The 21,050-nt window shown below is 37.9% G+C and overlaps 1 protein-coding gene across 7 annotated transcripts in view; it reads right to left on the reverse strand.

The window, feature by feature from the left end:
* Window positions 1-157: 157 nt before the first annotated feature.
* The window catches only part of DCP2 (decapping mRNA 2), an 83,124-nt gene continuing 62,231 nt past the window's right edge, over window positions 158-21,050 (reverse strand). For 6 of the 7 annotated variants that reach the window (XM_059693900.1, XM_059693895.1, XM_059693898.1 and 3 more), the window contains 3 exons: window positions 11,128-11,238; window positions 10,647-10,698; window positions 158-9,028 (listed from right to left, as the gene is read on the reverse strand). In XM_059693900.1, coding sequence (XP_059549883.1) covers window positions 8,865-9,028; window positions 10,647-10,698; window positions 11,128-11,238 — 327 coding nt within the window. In that variant the 3' untranslated portion in view covers window positions 158-8,864. The remainder of the gene's footprint in view (window positions 9,029-10,646; window positions 10,699-11,127; window positions 11,239-21,050) is intronic. The other variant, XM_059693901.1, reaches the window with a different exon arrangement.

Raw genomic sequence — 21,050 nt, forward strand, 5'->3', positions numbered from 1 at the left:
CATACCAGTTATTTTCATTGCAGAGACACTCTACAGTTTAATATTTCTTCCTATCAGATAAACATACCTTTATATTTATCATTTCTTATTGGTCCAAAGAGATGCAACCATAATATGAGCAACATGGAACCTATAACAAGTAATATCAGAAAACAAATTAAAAGGTAGTAAGTAAAACTGCCCAAGCAGCAAATTTATTAGTATTGCACTAGTCAAAATTTAACACGATGTTTTTACAGAAAGCCAGTATTTGAACAATCAACTGGAAAAAAAAAAGTTTTAAAATACAAAGAAAACCTTCCATTATTCAAATTGTATTTTGTAATTTCTAAATTGGTGTTACATCAAAACGCTTTCAAAAAGAACATCATAACTGTTAACACATAGGAATCTGTTCATTCTCTCAGTGGAGAGTACAGCTGGCATTTTTAGTCAACTCTGGAAGTGCAGTAATCCTGCAAACATTTAAACTCCCAATTCATAAACTTGAGTCTTCCTTTATTTATGATAGTTACATCCAATATAAATGAAAATCCGTCATTAATACCTAAGGAAAAAGACAAAGCTATTGTTCAACCAGGAGGTAATGATAAATCCATTCTAAGGTATCAACTGATATAACTACATGGTGAACCCAACAGGTATTTGGGGGTTTCTTTTCTGCTCTCCCTGAATGTTTGACAACCAAAACAAACACCAAGAATTTCATTACTACCATAGACAGAATCACTCTAATGTAAAGTTTACTTACATAGTCTTTCTGCAAACATTAAAATGCCCTAAGGTAAAGTAATGAAATGCTATTAAGGCAAAAATTAAATGTTAAATTTCACTTAAAACAAAAATGATTATTGAATAAAGTTTACAAATCTATTTAGTTATCACATTTATTCTAAAGTACAGTTTTCTCAATTGAATATCATATACTTAGTGAGACCATTTCATCAATTTTTTTGCCAGCTTTTTAAGTTCCAAATAAAATAATTTGTTTAACATGGCTCAACATAAATGTTTTCACCTTTTTCAGACTAAAACTATTCCCAAGAAAATTATTTTAGGACTACATATTTCCATGAACATTACCTAGTCCTCATAGCATAAAAAACACTTGTTCATATCTTGTTTTGGAAATAGGCAGGGTACAAAAAGAAGTGAATTCTTAACTCCCTTTCCCATCCAAACTAAAGCATATGCCCTTATTTTGCTTAGAGGAAAGATAGATTTCACTTAAATTAGCTCATACATGAATTACAATTCCATTTGATTAATCATTTTATTCTGAAATAAGATTGTTTGAAATTTTAAAGCCAACAAGTAAAATCAACAACCTGAATTGTATGAGTCAGTAACCTACCAAAGACAATTTTATAAGGTATTAAGCCAATAAGCAAACTTCAAAAACAATTATAAGGAAATATATATGTATGTGTATATACACAAATATATGTATGTAAAATAGTTCATGATTTTATTTTCCTTCCCTGTTACTGAAGAAAGAGTTTGTAATATTTACTAAATAGAAGTCAGGTTAGCTGCCTCCTGTCCTAACTCTGAAGAGAAATGTACGCAAAAAGTAACATTAAAGACACAGTTCTTTGGACACTTGCATTTGAAACTAAAAGATACTTGTGCAAGATGCAAACACAAATCCAAAATGAACAAAGATTATGGTGCCCTAGGACAGTGGGGAGATGTGCTCTGTGCTTTTCCATCCGTACATATCCTAGGTAAAGTACACAAAGAGTGCGAGTCCACAGCTACTCACTATATCAGCACATCTAGCCAGCCAAACTGCTGAGGAAGAGTTACTGCCTCTCTCAATTTCATTCACCATTGCAAACCTTTGCTTTCATTTGCTGCCATCCATAGTCTATTCCTAAATATCACAAAAGCATAAGCAAAGATATCATTTTACAAAGAACTAGCTAACTACTTAAAGCTTGAGAAATGACTAAATGTAGATTTGTGTGGTAAATGTTTCACTCCATGCTTTGTAGCTATAAGACTGCTTTAGGACCTCGGGTTCAATTAATTAAAAACAGATCAAATTGTTCAATTCTACCTTAAAAATCCACACCCTAGGAATATTAACTAAGACCTCTCAAAGACTGAGGACCAGCAGAAAACAGCTCATTTCACCCTAGAAATGCATAGATGTTTTCTTTATTCCCAACCCAATTTGACAGCCACATACATGGAGACTTAAAACAGCACTGGTGTCTACAGCCCTCCAATGTGCTTACTGCCCAAGGGCCATAGTGAGATCAACTCTCAAAAGCAAGACATTATCGCTGCTTTACAAATGCCCACAGTGCAGATTCACCATAGGTATGCAGCACAAATAAAAAGAAAAAACTTCTACAATAGAAGAAGAGTGGGGGAAGTAGGGAGAGGGATTCAATGGCCTATTCCTGGCTAGTCACACCAAGAAAAAGGATTAAAAAACGGGTCTTAAAGTGGTACAACAGATAGAAGCCAGTAACTAAAACACCCAAACACCTGCAAGAATTCTCCCACCAAAAAAGCAGCAAATATAAGCTCAGGGCCTTATTCTTCCCCCACTGGACTGAAAGACTAGTCTACTAAGAGGAGGGTCCATGTGGAACAAAATTATAAACAAGGGCAATTGGTTTCTCTATTGAATCCCTTTCCCTAGAGCACCCCTGACCAGCACTACACAGTCAATACAAGCACCTTGTCAAGGTGAGTGCCCTTTAGATTTTTCTTTCAAGCTGCTACCACAGCGAGACCAACTTCTCTGCTAACCACAGAAGACCAAAGACAAATAGAATCTCTTTTAACTGGCAATTTCATTAATCTGGGGATCCAGATCAAAGATTTGATTATGAACACTTCTCAAGATATAAGACTTCCACTCTTTATTATAGTTTTTTTATTCATACTTCTTTGTACTTTATGTTAAACTCTGAGCCACTAAGCTCATGGAAGCCAGCCCTTCAAGTCTACTCCCATGTGCGAGAGGTAGCTTTACTGTTTTCCCTAACTATATACAGACTACTATTTCAATGGCAAATGCTGTTAGTCACAAGGCAACTAGATGGAAAGGAATGGATCACCATACAGGACAAATGTATACCTTCCACACGAAGAGACTATGACACGGCTGACTACGGCTGTGTGTGCTCTGGGTTACACTACTGTGAGAAAGCAGGGCACTTCAGTATGGCTGGAATTGCAGTGTCAGCACTGGAAGGACCAGACTCCCCAACACTGATCTTTAAAGAAAGAAAATTTACTTTAGATTTCCTGGATTGTTTGGCAACTATACATAAGCAAAATTAACTATCCAGAGCTAGAAAACACCTGGTAATTGCCACGTAATATTAAGACTCTTCTTGGGGTAAGCAGTACTCACAGTTCTAGCATAGTACACCATAAAGCACTCAAGAACTGATCTATCTCCTCTAATTTTTTCCTTACACTTCTCTCTGCCCAGCAACTAAACTTATTCCTTTAGGGGACTTTGATTCTAAAATAATAACCTGTCATATTTTTTGAAACTTCAATCCAGAACTCTACTTTGAAAGCATGGACAGACCCTTTCCTGGCCATTGGCAATCTGCCATCTTTATGACAGAGGAGTACAGACTTTAAGAGTAACTCAATTCCAGGAAAAAAAGGATTGAGAAAGCCCATCATAATCTCACTTTTAGAATGTTTGGCAACTATACAAATGCACTTTAAAGTCTTAGGACAGAATACAAAATGAGGAGCTCCAGCTAGGCTTTACTAAGCTATCAGGAATGAAGTTTAACAAAACTTGTTCTACTAACACCTGTTTACCTAGAGACAGGTAGTACTTAAAGGTAAAGGATACTGATACCATCAGATAAAATAAGAGTTTGTCTTATTTATCACTAAAGTTTCAGCAATACATGAGCCCCTTTCTCTAGGCTAGAAGATAATCCAACTCAAAATTACTAGGAAACATTTATTTTTCTCCAACCAGAAAAATGTTAATGAATCTGACCTTATAACTATCCTATATAATAAAGAGCTAATATGCTAATGGTCGTGACACCCTCACACTGTAACGACCATTCAGCAGGAGGCTGCGTGCGAGGTGGGGAGGAGCCACCGCATTGCTCCAGAGACAGGGCGGAAGTGGGGAGGCGCCTGGAGGAAGCAGGACCATCCCGTGGCAGGGAGGGTGGGGGTGAGAGCCCATAGCGCCCCCCTCACCAGTCCTTCGCCACCCACCACTCGCACTCAGAGCGCCCCACCGCCCACCTGCCAGGGGAGGGAGCGCAGTGCACGTGCCGCCAGGAAGCAGTGCTCAAAACTCTGCAGCAGGCATGAGGCTTCCATGCTCTCCTCCAGCACCATGATGGGGCAGAACTGTTGCATTGCTCCAGAGATGGGGCAGAAGCAGCAAGGCGCCAGGAGAAGGCAGGACCAGCCCAAGGTGACTCACAAGACTGAGGGCAGGGCTTGAAGCGGCCAGAGAAGGCTAGAGGGGTCAGGCGCACTGGAGCTCTAGGTGTAGAGGTTAGGGTGTCATGGCAGGGCAGTGGGCGGGGCCGTGAGATTTCACGTGCTGGGACTCTAGTGATTAAAAAGGAAATACTGCCTCAAAGAATAATTGAGACACACAGATGTCAATCAAAACAAAATCTCTGAGCAGGCAGAGGAAAGTCCAACTGTACAATATAAACAGGCAAGAGATGTTATCAGTAGTAAGAAAAAATTACTTCGCTAACTTGTATAACTGACTTTGCTCCTTACTGTTCAAGTTAACTACCTACTAGAGACAAAAAAAAAAAGAGAGAGAGAGAATAGGTAATGAAATGTTTTTAATGCACACATGCACTCAGACCTGAATATTTCTAAAGACCACCACAATATGTTAAGTTTTATAGAAGATTTTAATCCCTTTGGAAGGATGCTATTCACTTAGAGTTCTTTTTAGGTGATATTACAGCAGTCCCCACTTACCCACAGAGATGCATTCCAATACCCCCAGAGGATGCCTGAAACCACGGATAGCACAAAACCCTAAATACACTATGTGGTTTCCTATACATACATATCTTTTCACTTAAAGGAAGCACTTTAAACTTCTCTTTGGTACATCCAAGTTGCCAGCATCACTACTCCTGTGCTTTGGGCCATTATCAAGTAAAACTAGAGGCCCGGTGCACAAACTCATGCACCAGTGGGGTCCCTCGGCCTGGCCTGCAGAATTGGGCCAGAACCATCTCTCCGACATCCCCCAAGGGGTCCCGGATTGTGAGAAGGTGCAGGCCAGGCAGAGGGACCCCACCGGTGCATGACAGGGGCCGGGGAGGGACCGCGGGAGGGCTCCAGGGCATGTCCAACCCATCTCAGTCCCGATGGGCCAGACCCCAGCAGCAAGCTAACCTACTGGTCAGAGTGTCTGCCCCTGGTGGTCAGTGCATGTCATAGCAACCGGTCGACCAGTTAACTGTCTGCCCCCTAGTGGTCAATGCACATCATAGCAAACGGTTGAGAGACCTTAGCATATCATTAGCATATTACGCTTTGATCAGTTGAATGGCCAACCAGATGACAGGACACTTAGCATATTAGGCTTTTATTATATAAGATAAGGGTCACTTGAACACAAGCACTGCGATACCATGACAGTCAACCTGAAGACCGTGGTGGCTACTAAGTGACTAATGGGCAGCAGGAACATACACAGCGGATCCTGAACGAAGGGATGATGCAAGTCCTTGGCTGGAGGGAGCAGGACAGCATGAGATTTCATCACACAACTAGAACAACACACAATTTAAAACTTATGAATTGTTTATTTCTGGAATTTTCCACTTATAATTTTCAGACCGCAGTTGCTTGTAGGTAACTAAAACCACAGAAAGCAAAGCCGCAGATAAATGAGGACTACTAAACAAATTACTAGAACTACCAACCTAATCTTATAGCATAGCATAAAACCAATTTTGCTACATATCTTCATTATCTGTACTAACTGGCATTTAATAGAAAAATAAGGCTCTCCAAAGCTCAAAGCAGCAAGCAGGGAACACAGTTCCTTTGACATCAAAGACTTGCCTTCTATATTAGCATGAAAATCCAACTTAATTCTCAAACATCTTCAATCAAATTTCACTCATACTCATAAAAGAATTCTATTAGGTTCTCAGATATCTTTAAATGTTCATGTCTCAGAAGAGCATCACTATCTGAAATCATAAAACCATTAACTTGCTATTTCTTAATAAAAACGTGTAAACCATACCCCTATCTTTTGGATTACAATGGTTAAGTACAAAAACAATTCATTTAACATCTTACAAATCATTACAGTTATGTATAAAAGCACCTACAAAATTTTAAAAATAAAAGATTCACAGTGCACTGAACCTTGGAACATATAAGGTTGGAACATAAGAACATTTAAAAAGTGGATTCAAAGACATAAACATAATACGGAGCCAAGAAAACCACTCTTATCTAAAAATGCAGCACACAGAAGTGAAGTTATTGCATATTCAGCACACTTCTTTATAACTTGATTTCTTTAGACCATGCTAACATTTCTCAAAGGAGAAACCCAGTTCTGTGCTAACCATGGCCTTTCTCAAGGAAACCTGAACACTGAGAAACGAATACACAGGTTCGAGAGAATAAGTATAGGAGATGTACATGAAGCAGATACATCCAATTTACATGTTTTCTGCATAGTTTAGTCACATCACAAACAAACTTTACTCACATCTTTTAACATTTTTTATCTCAAACTCAAGATAGCTAAAAGCCTCAAATTATCAAAACACCATCCCCACACTACCTATTTTGTTCCACAGTGCATGAGTGAAGCAGCACAACAGCAGTAACATTGAGCTATGGTTAAACCATCATCACTTGAAAAGAGATAATTTGTTGGTTCTTGAAAGGCTCAACACTATTAGACACACTTCTGATAACTATACCTAATCTCTTTTGCTTTAATATTGAGAGCTGAAAAATCCAAATCTAGGCACCAGACTGACCATGGTATAGTGCTCAAAAAGAAAAAAAACATAAAAAACACTAAAATTTAAATGGTTTCCAGATGACAGTAAATGAGTGAAAATGATTTAACTATCAGGTAAACGAAGTTTCACTCCATTAACAACTGAACAGAAATCTGGAATGCTGGGACCAACTATAAATATGGCTCAAGGAGACCCAAGCAAAGCAGTTGTATTTCTGGAAAGAAGAGTAAGAACTTCCAAACACAATCATAAAACATTTTTTAAAGTCACAGAAGGATTCATAAATTTGTCACATTAAAAGATGCAGGATTGTAAATAACCTTATGTTAAACACAATGCTGCAATTGTGAATTCTCCTGCTTAGCACCAAGGGGGTGACTTTCATTAATAAATATATTGTCTCCTTTAAAATCAAGCCATTTAACAGCTAAAGCAAAGTAATGCCAAGTAAATGCCTTACAATAGCATTTCTTTTGAAAGTCCCATTGGTTACATGAACCCCTATTAAATAGGCTCCCTATACAGAATAAAGATTTCTACAATAAAATTTACAAGCAGAGATATATTTTGTGGATACCACATGTAAAATCGATTTTTAAAACCCACATGACAGATGCACATGCACGCATATGCTCCCACCCCTCCACCCCCACAAAGAATTACCTTCATTGAGGTCAGAAATAGCCCAAACACTAAAGCCCCCTTAAAGCCCTGATGATTGTCCTTAATTATAGCTGAAATTCTTAAAATGGGCACTGCCATCCTTATTTGGATGTAAGAATCCTGAAGAAACAAAATACATTCCTAGGAGTGAGTTATGTATGTTAATTTCATGTTCTGATCTTCCCCCAGAGAGAGGCTTTATCTGTACTTGGGTACACTGCACACCCCTTCCATTCTCACTCCATCACTCCATCACTTCAGCATGCTAATAAAAACAGGTCAGTCTCTTACTACTGCAAATTGGAACCAAATATAACATCTGTTTCCAGAGATCAACACTGAGATGCAATGTACAACCTAATAATGTCAGTATTCCATACTTATTTACACAACCGTTATATAAAATATATCTTCACAAGAACAAAATAACTGTACAACACTAAAGAGTTGGCGGCAGGATGAAGACATAACCAAGGCAGCTGCTGTGTTCCAGCCTCCATGCTCTCTGCTACCCTCTCTCCAGCAGCCTCACAAGTTTACTGACTGTATGCAGCACAATGCAAAATTAAAGCAGCAACTCCCCATCCAACAACCCAGTCCCTCTCCAGGCTGAGAACTGGGTCCTTAAATGAAGAACTAAGAGAGTTAATTTTGAACATGAATATTCTATAGGAGATGCTGGCTCTAAATAAAATCTTTCAACTAAATTTCAAGCAGAGGATTAAAGAACCTAAGTGGTTAGAAGTAAAGAAATTCACAAAATGAATCCAAAGATGAACTGCAACCTTGACTTCCATATTTCAGCTCTTGTGTTTAACAAATTTTGTACCTTGTTTCTTTTAAAATTTCAATATAAAGAAACTAAAGTGAGTAGATAAGAGTATTTCCATTAACTTAATAACTCAAACACTATTTCCTTGATCAAAATATGAAAAAACCCTCAATCACAGGAAAAAATGCCCTCATAAAAAGTAACTTAAATTCATTAGCCAAACACTGAAAAGGTACACCTGTATAAAAGTTTATAAAACTGCCATTTACAGTCCAAATTCATGCTTCTTTCTTTTCTCTCTCTTGCACGGAGAACCATCTCCTCAGAAACATCATTGCCTTCCTGCACTTCTTTAAAACACCTGAGAAAGGTAAGGCTCAGAGAGACACCCACTCAAATGCAACAGGTCTCTGGCTCTTGGAACTTCCACAGCACATCTGCTGCTATCAAAGGTCCAAGATTTTCATTATAGCATTATGGTCAAACTTGAAACTCAAAAAGGCTCTGGATGAAAAGGGAAACTTGCAATGTCCATTACATGCCACAGTCTGTCCCTCAGCATGTTCTAACAACTGGTCTTCACCAGAGCAAGGTAAGTCATATGCAGCATCTGTGTTAAAACACAAAAGAAATAAGCTCAGTAATAAATAAAAATAAAATACTGCCCTTCACCTTTTGTTAAAAATATACTGTACATGATGAATTCCTTTATATCTCAGACACTCTGAATATTACCAGTTATTGCTTATTTCCACACAAACATTCACAATCTTAATCTGTCCTTATTTTCAAAAATGGGCATGCCTGTTTTTAACCTCCAATATTCATATTCTGTGCCAAAATAGTGGGAGCTTCTTGACAGAAATAAAAATTTAAGTACTGTAAGATTAAAATTACAACATACAGTTTGTAAAGATTCCAATTATAGAAAAACCAAGCTAAAGCTTTATTTGGAGCTTACCAATCTTCAGGGAATATACAACCTAAAGAAAAATCCAACTTTTCAAAACCATAGTACAACAAAGCACTGACTTAACAGGATTTGGGGGAGTTTTCTAAAGTAGAGCAGCAGCCGACTAGGAAAGTATGTTTAGTACAGACAGCAAGAAGCTGAGATGAAAAGTCTGCAATGAGGTTTCCCAGGACAAGATTTCTTTTATACTTCCATCTCAAGACGACTCAAAATTTTATACATCCACATGATGCCCAACTAAGCTGGAGCTACAAAGTTATAGTGCTCCTTCTTTAATGTTCCTGAACATAGACTCTTTAAAATTTTTGTGAAATAATTTACTTCTGAACTCTTGTTAATTAAACCACAACCTATCATGCCCCTACCAGCCAAGATGGCTAGAAAAATCCTATGAAGAGGATTCCTACCCCATCATTCATCTATACAAAACTAATGATAGTTTCTGCTTCTTCATAGTTAAGCTTAATTTTCCAAAATAGGGTTAAAGCATCTCTTTAAAAATAGCTTTTATCTTGCTTAAATCATAGACAGTACTCCAAAAAATATGATTATAATGTTTTTCATTTCTTAAGATCTTTTAATATGAAGGCTTTAATTGGAGATGAATAAATGCCTACCTACTACATAGGGAATTTCATTAAATTCAAAACAGCACCTAAGAAAACAGTCTGCTGTACATCCCAACTACATCAGTATTACCAAAGAGCTTTCTACATTCATCAGCATTACTTTCCAAATCAAATCACACACCTATTCTTCATCATAATTGAGGATAGAGAAGTTCTAAATGTCATTTTAATAAGTTATCCTTAGTACCAGCTTAAAAAGTTGATCTCTACCTCCAAAAGTGGGAAAATGTCCCCCCTCTAAAGTCTGTGCACCCCTTACATACATTCTATACCACATAGAATGAGGTCTCCTCATCTTTACCATACTTGATTCTACTCCCTCTCTAAACCTTAAGCTATTATTTATTTATCTATAATATCAATGCACAGCACACAGGTTTGTCATTCACAAAATATATAGCACACTGAAAGGGCAAATAATTCCATGTTAATCATTTAAATAAATTCACTTTTGCCAGTTTCATATACAGAGTACTTGACCACATATATGAACTCTCTCTACAGACATGTGCAACTCTCTCTGTTTATCCATTATGGTTTATCACACACTCCAGTAAAATCAAGGTTAGGCCAAAACCAAATCCCATGAGTTTTAAAGCAAAAGCTTTAAAAAGAAAATAACTTGCCTGTTTCAAAATTATCCTGAAGTTTTCGTGGATGAAGTCTTTTCTCAAATTTCTATTAAAAAAAACATAAACATACACAATATACCATTTCTAGTTATTTCACTTATTATAAATGATACCTACTTTTAAAATCAGTGTAATGTTCTTTCAAACTTTTAACTTCATTAAAATAATATAGATTCTATTTAGAAAAATACAGACAGAAGAGGCAAGGACTTATTCTCAAAAGCAGGGTTGACTACATTTTTTCACAGTTATTAAAATTAATTTAATAACAATTATCAGGCATTAGATGTGCAATTGAATCAATGTTACAATCCCATAAATGAAAGCAGCCAAAACACTTTTTGTGGGCAAACTACATAATTTCACTCCATAAAAATGAAGTGTTTTATCAATTCAATGTGCCTTGACAATGCCCTTGCCCCACTCTTTAAAAGACTGAACTCCCTTATTAGTATGAGATAACTGAAACTCTTACCATCAAGGAATTCTGCTGCTTAGCTGGCTGGCTGTGGACCCCATTTGTTCTTTTCTTTTGATTAGGTGAATCTTGATACTGTTTTCTGCCATTTCCCCTCATACTTTGATTCTGTTTTTGCAATAAGAAAGAAAGAAAATGTAAACCTATAGTATTATGTAATAGGACAAATATTATACCATATGAATTTGATTAAGCTGGTTGAATCAGAGTTTAGCAAAACAACCCCCCTCCAAAAAAATCTTCCTAAAACATTGGGGAAAATACTGATATGGTACAGTTTCCCCAATGTTTTAGGAAGATTTTTTTGGAGGGGGGTTGCTTTGCTAAACTCTGATTCAACCAGCTTATCAAATTCAGTTGGTTGGAGCATTGTCCCAATGCACCAAGTTTGCAGGTTCGATCCCAATTAGAGTGCATGCAAGAATAAACCAATGAATGCATTAAGTTGGTGGAGCAACAGATAATTTCTCCCTCTCTCTCAAATCAATAAATAAAAACTATTTAAAACAACAACAACAACAAATAATGGGGGGGAGGGGGAGAGACAAGTTTGTGTGACTATCAAAAAAAAAGTTCTCTGGGAGTGAATACTGAGGAACACTGACCACAGTACTCGAGTAGGAAATATGCAGCAGAGGTAATCAACTGTTACCCTATAAACCGCTTTAAATTAATAAATAAGCATTTTAAAATTAGTATTCTCATTTCATAAAATAAAGACTAGTTTTAAAAATTTGGGCCATTATCTCTAGGTTTAAACCAAAACACACAGTAGCTGACAGCTTCCAATTCCTATCATACTGCTTTAAAAAATTCTAAGTTTAACTCAAAACAGTTTTTTCTAAATATATTTTTATTGATTTCAGAGAGGATGGGTGAGGGAGGGAGAGAGATGGAACCATCAGTGATGAGAGAGAACCATTGCTTGGCTGCCTCTTGCATGCCCCCTACTGGGGATCAAGCCCACAACCCATGCATGTGCCCTTGACCAGAATCAAACCCAAGACCCTTCAGTACGCAGGCCGATGCTCTATCCACTGAGCCAAATCGGCTAGAGCCTTAAAACACTTTTTAAACATTAATTTGCCCTTAGAGGTGTTGAAAGAACAGCTCTTTAAGAGGTTTAACTAAAACAGTGTGAACAAAATAACTTTATTATTATTTAAAATACATATATAAGAATACATCTATTTATGTATTTACATTTCATCTATCTACAGGAAAAATTAAATAATTCCTAAAATAGCTTGAAAACAATAAGCTAACTTAATTAAAGAATGGTAGGGAAATATGTTTTTTACCACACAATTTTAATTCAATTTCATTCTGCTCTTGCTGGTATTTATTTTTTATTGTAAGTGGTACAACGCACATAAAATTTACCACTTTAACCATTTTTGAGTGTACAATTCAGTGGCAGTAAATATAGTTACCATGTTGTGCAACCACCACCAGTATCCACCTCCAGAACTGTTTTTATTATCCGCCTTTTGGCTATTACGAATAATGCTACCGTGAACACTACTATACAAGTTATATTTTTGAGTCCCTCCTCAGCTAGGAGCTAAGACCAAAGCTTAGGATTTGTTAGTCTCTGCTTTAATTCTTTTGAGTATATACCTAGGAGTGGAATTGATGGTCATATGGTAATTCTATGTTTAACTTTTTGAGGAACCATCAAATGGCAGCTGCACCATTTTACATTCCAAGTAGCATTGCATGAGGGTTCCAATTTCCTCACATCCTTGTCAACACTTGTTATTTTCCATTTTCTTTATTACACCTATCCTAATGGGTATGAGGTAGTATCTCATTTTGGTTTTGATTTGCATTTCTCTACTCACAAATTATGCTGGGCATCTTTTCATATGCTTATTGGTCATTGGTATATTTTCTTTGGAGAAATGTCTATTCAAGTTGTTTGCCCATTTTTAAATTTGGTTGGATTTTGTTTACTATTGAGCTTAGGAGTTCTTTATATACTTTGGATATTAATCCATCGGATAAATGATTTCTAAATATATTCTCCCATTCTATAGGTTATCTTTTTACTCTTTTGATAGTGTCCTCTGATGCACCAAAGCTCTCAATTTTGGTGAATCTAGTATATTTTTTAAAAGAATGAAATAAAGGGTGACACCTAAATGGATGGCTAAAATAATAAAGACAGATAATACCAAGCATTAGTAAGGATGTGGCACAAATGGAGTTCTCATATATTTTGCTGAGGATATAAATTACTTGAGAATATTGTTTGCTGTATGTACTCAAAAACATAGCCATATTCAGTGATCCAACAATTCTGTCAATTACATACCCCCAAAAGGTGTATGTTCATAAAAAGACATGCACATTAATATTCATAACACTATTATTTGTAAAAAGCCCCTAATTGGAAATAACCAAGTGGACATCTGAGTAGAATAAAGGACTTCCAGCCTGTCAGCCTGAGACACAATCCACTGATATGCCAACATCAATCAAGGCTCAACTGAAATAAGAGGGCATACACAACCCACATAAGGGTCACCCCTAGAGCACTTGGCTCAGGTGACCAGGGAACACTGTGCCATTATGGTCCATAGAGCACCTACTACTTAAAGCCCCTCTGCCAAGTCTGAGAGATGTAGAAGATCCACCTAATACATAGAAGCAAGCACAGGGAGGCAGCCAAAAGGAAGCGGTGAAGAAATATGTCCCAAATGAAACAGAACAAAACTCCAGAAAAAAAGCTAAACAAGATGGAAGCATGAAAGCTCCCAGACAGAGTTCAAAACACTGGTCATAAGAATGCTCAATGAACAGAGGGAAAGAATAGATGAATTCACTGAGAATTCTAACAAAGAGACAGAAAAGCCATAAAAAAAAAATCAGTTAGAAATGAAGAATACAATACTGACATAAGAATATATTCAATGTCAGCAACAGCAGAGTAAACGAAGCAGAGGATCAAATCAACAATCTGGAAGAAGGTAGACAAAAATACCCAATCAGAACAGCATAAAGAAAAAGAATTTTTTGCCCTAACCGGTTTGGCTCAGTGGATAGCATCAGCCTGTGGACTCAAGGGTCCCAGGTTCGATTCCGGTCAAGGGCATGTAACTTGGCTACGGGCATATCCCCAGTGGGGAGTGTGCAGGAGGCAGCTAATCGATGTTTCTCTCACATTGATGTTTCTAATTTCTAACTCTATCCCTCTCCCTTCCTCTCTGTAAAAATTCAATAAAATGTATTTTTTTAAAAAAGAATTTTTAAAATGAGGGCAGTTTAAGGGACCTCTGGTAAAATATTAACATTTGTATCATAGGGGTATCAGAAGGAGAAAGGAGAAAGCAAGGGATTAAAACCTATGGTGAAGGAAATAGATATAGAAGTCTAGGAAGCACACAGTCCCAAATAAGATGAACCCAAAGAGGCCCACACCAAGACACATAATTAAAATGACAAAGGTTAAAGACAAAGAGAGAATTGTAAAAGCAACGAGAGAAAAGCAGTTAGTTATGTATAATGAAGCTTCCACAGACTGTCAACTGATCTGTCAAGAGAAACTTTGCAGGCCACAAGGGATGAAAAGCAAGGAACCTACAACCAAGATTACTCTATCCAGCAAAGCTACCATTTAAAAAAGTAGAAAGGAATTCCCAGACAAGAAAAAAGTAAAGGAATTCATCACCATCAAACCATTGTTATCAAAAATATTAAAAGGACCTCTTTAAGTACATAAAAAGATAAAAAATGTAAGTAATAAAATGACACAACTACATATTTATCACTAATTACTTTAATTGTTGTTTTTGGTTAATCCTCACCAACGATATTTTTTCATTGATTTTCAGAGAGTGGAAGGGAGGTGGAAAGGCAAAGAGAAACATCAATGTGAGAGAGATACATTGATATGTTGCCTCCCATACTCACCCCAATCCGGGACAGGATCCCTTGACCGGGATCAAACCTATGGCTCTTCAGTCCCCAAGCCAACGCTCTAACCACAGAGCCAAACCAGCTAGGATCTATCACTAATTACTTTAAAGATAAACAAATTAAATGCTTCAATCAAAAGACATATGGTGCCCCAAAAGGTATGGCTTAGTAGCTGAACACTGACCCATCAACCGAAGGTCCTGGTTCAATTCCCAGTCAAGGCAGATGCCTAGGCTTCAGGCTCAATCCCTAGTAGGGGGTGTGTAGGAGGCAGCTGATCAATGTTTCTCTCTTATCACTGATGTTTCTCTCCCTCCCTTTCCCTTCCTCTCTCTGAAATCAACAAAAAACATATTTTTTAAATGGCTTATTAAAAAAAAAAAATAGGGTAGCTGAACAGATAACAAAACAAGACCTATACATATGCTGCCTACAAGAAACCCACTTCAAGTAAAAAGATATATACAGACTGAGGGATGCAAATGAAGACAAAAATAAGCTGGGGTAGCTATACTTATATCAGACAAAATAGACTTCAAAACAAAGGCTATAACAAGGTTTTTTAAAAGGTCATTTCATAATGATAAAGGAATCAATCCAACAAGAGGATATAACCCTTATAAACATTTGTACACATAACGTAGGATAGCACCTAAATATATAAAGCAAATATTGATGGACATAAAGAGACAAATCGACAGTAATAGTAGGGGACTTTAACACCCCAATGACATCAATGGATAGAGCATATGAACAGAAAATCAAGAAAACAGTAGCCTAAAAATGACATATTAGACCAGATTGATATTTAGACCATTTCATCCCAAAGCAAAAGATACCATGAGACAAATGAAAATGAAAACACAATGATCCAAAATCTATGGAACACAGCCAAAGCAGCTATAAGAGAAAAATTAATAATAATATAGGCCTACCTGAAGAAACAAGAAATATCTCAAATAAAAAATCTAACCTTACACCTAAAAAAAAAAAAAAAAAAAAAAAAAAAAAGCCCAAAGTGAGAAGAAAATATCAGAACAAAAATAAATGAAGTAGTTTAAAAAAATACAAAAGACCAATGAATATAAGAGCTGAAAACATAAACTTAATAAACCTGGAACCATCACAAAAACAAAGAGGACCAAAATAAATAAAATCCTATATAATAAAAGCCTAATATGCTAAGTGTCTGGTCAACAGGTCGGCCGTTCAACCAATCAAAGCGTAATATGCTAATGATATGCTAAATCCACTCAACTGCTTGCTATGATGTGCACTGACCACCAGGGTGCAGACGCTCCAACTGTAGGTTAGCTTGCTGCTGGGGTCCGGCCAATCAGGACTGAGCGAGACGGGCCAGACATGCCCTGGAGCCCTCCCACAGTCCCTCCGCGGCTGGCCAACCTCCCATGTCCCTCCCTGGCCCCGATCGTGCACCAGTGGGGTCTCTCATCCTGGCCTGAGCCCTCTCACAAACTAGGACCCCTCAGGGGATGTTGAAGAGTCAGTTTCAGCCCAATCCCACAGGCCAGGCTGAGGGACCCCATTGGTGCACGAATTCATGCACTGGGCCTCTATTCAGAAATAAAAGAGAAGTGACAATGTGACCACTGAAATACAAACTATTATAAGAACACACTACAAACAACTATATGACAACAAACTGGACATCCTTGAAGAAAAGAATAAATTCCTAAAAGATACAATCTTCCAAGACTGAACCAAAAAGAAACAGAAAATCTGAACAGACCAATAACTACTAATGAAATTAAATCAGTAATTTAAAAAACTCCCAAGAAACAAAAGTCCTGGATCAGATAGTTTCACAGGTGGATTTTACCATACATTCAAAGATTTAACATCTATCCTTTACAAACTAGTCCAAAAAATTGATGAGGCCGCATTACCCAGATTCCAAACCAAAGACATTACCCAAAAAATGATAAGCCAATCTTCCTGATAAACATAGATACTAAAATCCTCAACACAATATTAGCAAGCCAAATCCAACAATACATTAAAAAGATCATACAACATGATCAAGTGGAATTTATTTCTGGGATACAGGGTTGGTTCAATATCTGCAAATCAACTAACATGGTACACCACATAAACAAAAGGATAAAAATCATTTCTCAAGAGATGCAGAAAAAGCATTTCACAAAATTCACCATCCTTTTATTATAAAAACTCTAGGCAAAATGTGAATAGAGGAAATACATCTCAACATAATAAAGACCATCTATAACATACTGTTCACATCATATTAAATGGTGAAGCTAAAAGCATTTCTCTTAAGATCAGGAACAAGACAGGGATGTCTCCTTTCAGCACACTTCTACTCAATACAATATTGAAAGTCCTAGCCACAGCAATCACAAGAAAAAATAATAATAAAAGACATCCAAATTGAAAAGAAGTAAATTGTCATTATTTGCATATGACATGATATAAAGAACTCTAAAGAGTCCACTAAAATGCTATTAGAACTGATAAATTAATTCAGTAAAGTAGCAGAATACAAAATTAATATCCAAAAATCAAAAAAAACAATCAGTTGCAGTTTTATACACCAATAACAAACTATCAGGAAAATAAATTTTTAAAAAATCCCAATTCATAAAAAAAAGTACCCAGAAATAAATTTAAACAAGATGGTAAAAACACCTGTGCCTAGAAAATAGTAAGTCATAGAAGAAATTGAAGATAGAAATAAATGGAGGCATATACAGTGCTCATGAACAGGAAGAATTAACATCATTAAAATGTCCTTACTACCCATAACAATCTATTGATTCAAAGCAATCCATATCAAAATACCAATGGCATTTTTCACAGAACTAGAATAATCCAAAAATTTATATGGAACCACAAAAAACCCTGAATAGCCAAAGCAATCTTGATAAGAACAAAGTTGGAGGTATCATGCGACCTAATATCAAACTATACTATAAGGCTGTAGTAATGAAAACAGCATTATACTGGCATAAAAACTGACACATAGATCAATGAAATAGAAATAAACCCACACCTATATAATCAATTAACCTATGACAAAGAAGATAAAAATATACAATGGTGCAAAGACAGTTCTCTTCAATAAATAGTGCTGCGAAAACTAAACAGACTCATGTCACAGAAACTGGATAACTTTCTTACACCATATATAAGAATAAACTCAAAATGGATTAAAGATTTCAATATAAGACCCCCCCAAACCATAAAACTTCTAGAAAAATAAGTAGGCAGTAAACTCTTTCATATCACTCTTCCTAATATTTTTTTAAATATGTCTCCTCAGGGAAGGAAAACAACAGAAAAAGTAAACAAATGGGAGGGACTACATCAAACTAAAGAGGTTTTTGCACAGCTAAGGAAACCATCAACAAAACAAAAAGGTAACCTACTGAATGGGAGGATGTTTGCCAATGATAAATCTGATAACCAGTTCATATCCAAAATATATAAGGAACTCATGTAAGTTAACACACACACACACAAAAATAAACAATCCAATTTAAAAAATGAGAAAAGGACCTGGCTGGGTAACTCAATTGGTTCAAGTGTCCTCTTGATACAACAAGGTTGCAGGTTCAACCCCTGGTCAGGGCACATACAAGAATCAACCAATAAATGCCTAAGTAAGTAGGACAACAAACTGATATTTCTTTTTCTCTTTCTCTCTTCCTCCCTCTCTCTCTCTCAAATCAATAAATAAAAAAATAATTTTAAGTGGGCAGAGGACCAGAATAGACATTTCTCCAAAGAGAACATACAGATGGCCAACAGACATGAGAAGATGCTCAACATCAGTAATTATCAGGGAAATGCAAATTAAAACTACAATGAGATATCACCTCACACCTGTCAGAATGGCTACTATCAATAAATTAAGAAACAAGTGTTGGGTAAGATGTGGAGAAAAGGGAGCCCTTGAACACTGTTGGTGAGATTACAAATTGGTGCAGCCACTGTAAAAAAACAGTAGAGAGGCTCCTAAAAAAATTCAAAATAGCCCAGCCTGCATGGCTCTGTGATTGAGTGTTGACCTATGAATCAGGAAGTCACAGTTTGATTCCCAATCAGGGCATATACCCAAGTTGCAGGCTTGATTCCCAGTGTGAGGCATGCAGGAGGCAGTCAATCAATGATTCTCTCTCATCAATTAAATAGAAACAAACTCACAAATACAGAGAACTGATGGTTGCCAAATGAGCAGGGGGAGGAGAGGTTGTTGGAAAAAGGTAAAGGGGTTAAGAAGTACAAATTGGCAGTAACAAAACAGTCACAGAGATATAAAGTACAGCATAGGGAATACAGTCAATCTATAATTAAAAAAGCATAATATGCTAATTAGACGACATCCTTCTGGATGAAACCGGGGCTGCGAGGGAAGCCCGGGTCCCAGGTGCCAGAGGGAAGCTGGTGCTGGCAGCCGGGGGAAGGAAGGCTTCTCTTGCACAAATTTTGTGCATTGGGCCTCTAGTAATCCTATCTAATAAAAGAGAAACATGGTAATTAGCGTACGACCGCTACCCTTCCCGTTGGCTAATCAGGGCGATATGCAAATTAACTGCCAGCCAAGATGGCGGCCGGCAGCCAGGCAGCTGGAAGCGAACATGAGGCTTGCTTGCTTCAGTGACAGAGGACTACAACGTTCCCCGCCTGCCACTGCAGGCCTCTGAGCTGCAACTCTAAGCAACTATGTTACAAATATAGAAGCTAAACAAAACCCCAGAAACCTGCTTTAGTCACCAGGTTTCAGCCAGCAGGATCGCAACATTGTTTCAAATACAGAAGGTAAACAAAGGCCAGAAACCTGCTTTCAGCAGCGGAGGCCTAAGAGCTGGAGCCTCAAGCTAAAGCTGGCCCAGAATAAAAAAGAAAAAGAAAAAAAGGAGTGGTTGGGAGCTTTAGTCACCCGCCAGCCTGAAAACAGCCCTCAGCCCCTCACCCAGACTGGCCAGGCACCCCAGTGGGGACCCCCACCCTGAAGGGTGTGTGACCAGCTGCAAACAGCCATCATCCCCTCACCCAGGCTGGCCAGGCACCACAGTGGGGACCCCCACCCTGATCCAGGACACCCTTCAGGGCAAATCAGCCGGCCCTGACCCGTGCACCAGGCCTCTATCCTATATAGTAAAAAAGGGTAATATGCCTCCCAGCACCAGGATCAGCGTGACAGGGGGCAGCGCCCAAACCCCCTGATCGCCCTGCGGCTCTGTGTGTGACAGGGGGCAGGGCCACAACCTCCCTATCAGCCCTGCTCTGTTTGTGACACGGGAAGACACCCCACCCCCTGATCAGCCCTGCTCTGTGCCTGATAGGGGGGAGCTCCCCAACCCCCTGATCGCCCTGTGGCTCTGTGTGTGACAGGCTGCGGTGCCCCAACCCCCTGATCGGCCCTGCTCTGTGTGTGACAGGGTGCGGCGCCCCAACTCCCCAATCGGCCCTGCTCTGAGCCTGACCAGGGGCTGCACCTAGGGATTGGGCCTGCCCTCTGCCACCTGGGAGCAGGCCTAAGCCAGCAGGTCGTTATCTCCCGAGGGGTCCCAGACTGCGAGAGGGCACAGGCCGGGCTGAGGGAACCCCCTTCCCCCCTAGTGCACAAATTTTTGTGCACCGGGCCTCTAGTATTATAATAACCATATATGGTGTCATTTGGGTACTAGACTTATGGTGATCACTTTGTAAGTTATATAAATTTATAATCACTGTTGTATACCTGAAACTAATATTATATTGTATGTCGACTGCAATTAAAAAATAAAAAATTTTAAAGAGCAGAAGAAATAAACTGTCATATAATCATAGACTAGAATACAACACAGTAATGAACCTTTCACTGGTAGCACATATACCAAAGTCAGATGTTAATCCCTCTCACTTACTGAATTTATAGCCATGCTATAAAAGTTAAGAAGTCTCAGGCCAGCTTCAAATCACAAGTCAGGAACACAGGATTCTTTCATCAACAATTCAGAGCTCATTAACTATTA

The sequence above is a fragment of the Myotis daubentonii genome, chromosome 4, assembly GCF_963259705.1.
Source record: "Myotis daubentonii chromosome 4, mMyoDau2.1, whole genome shotgun sequence".
Lineage (NCBI taxonomy): Eukaryota > Metazoa > Chordata > Mammalia > Chiroptera > Vespertilionidae > Myotis > Myotis daubentonii.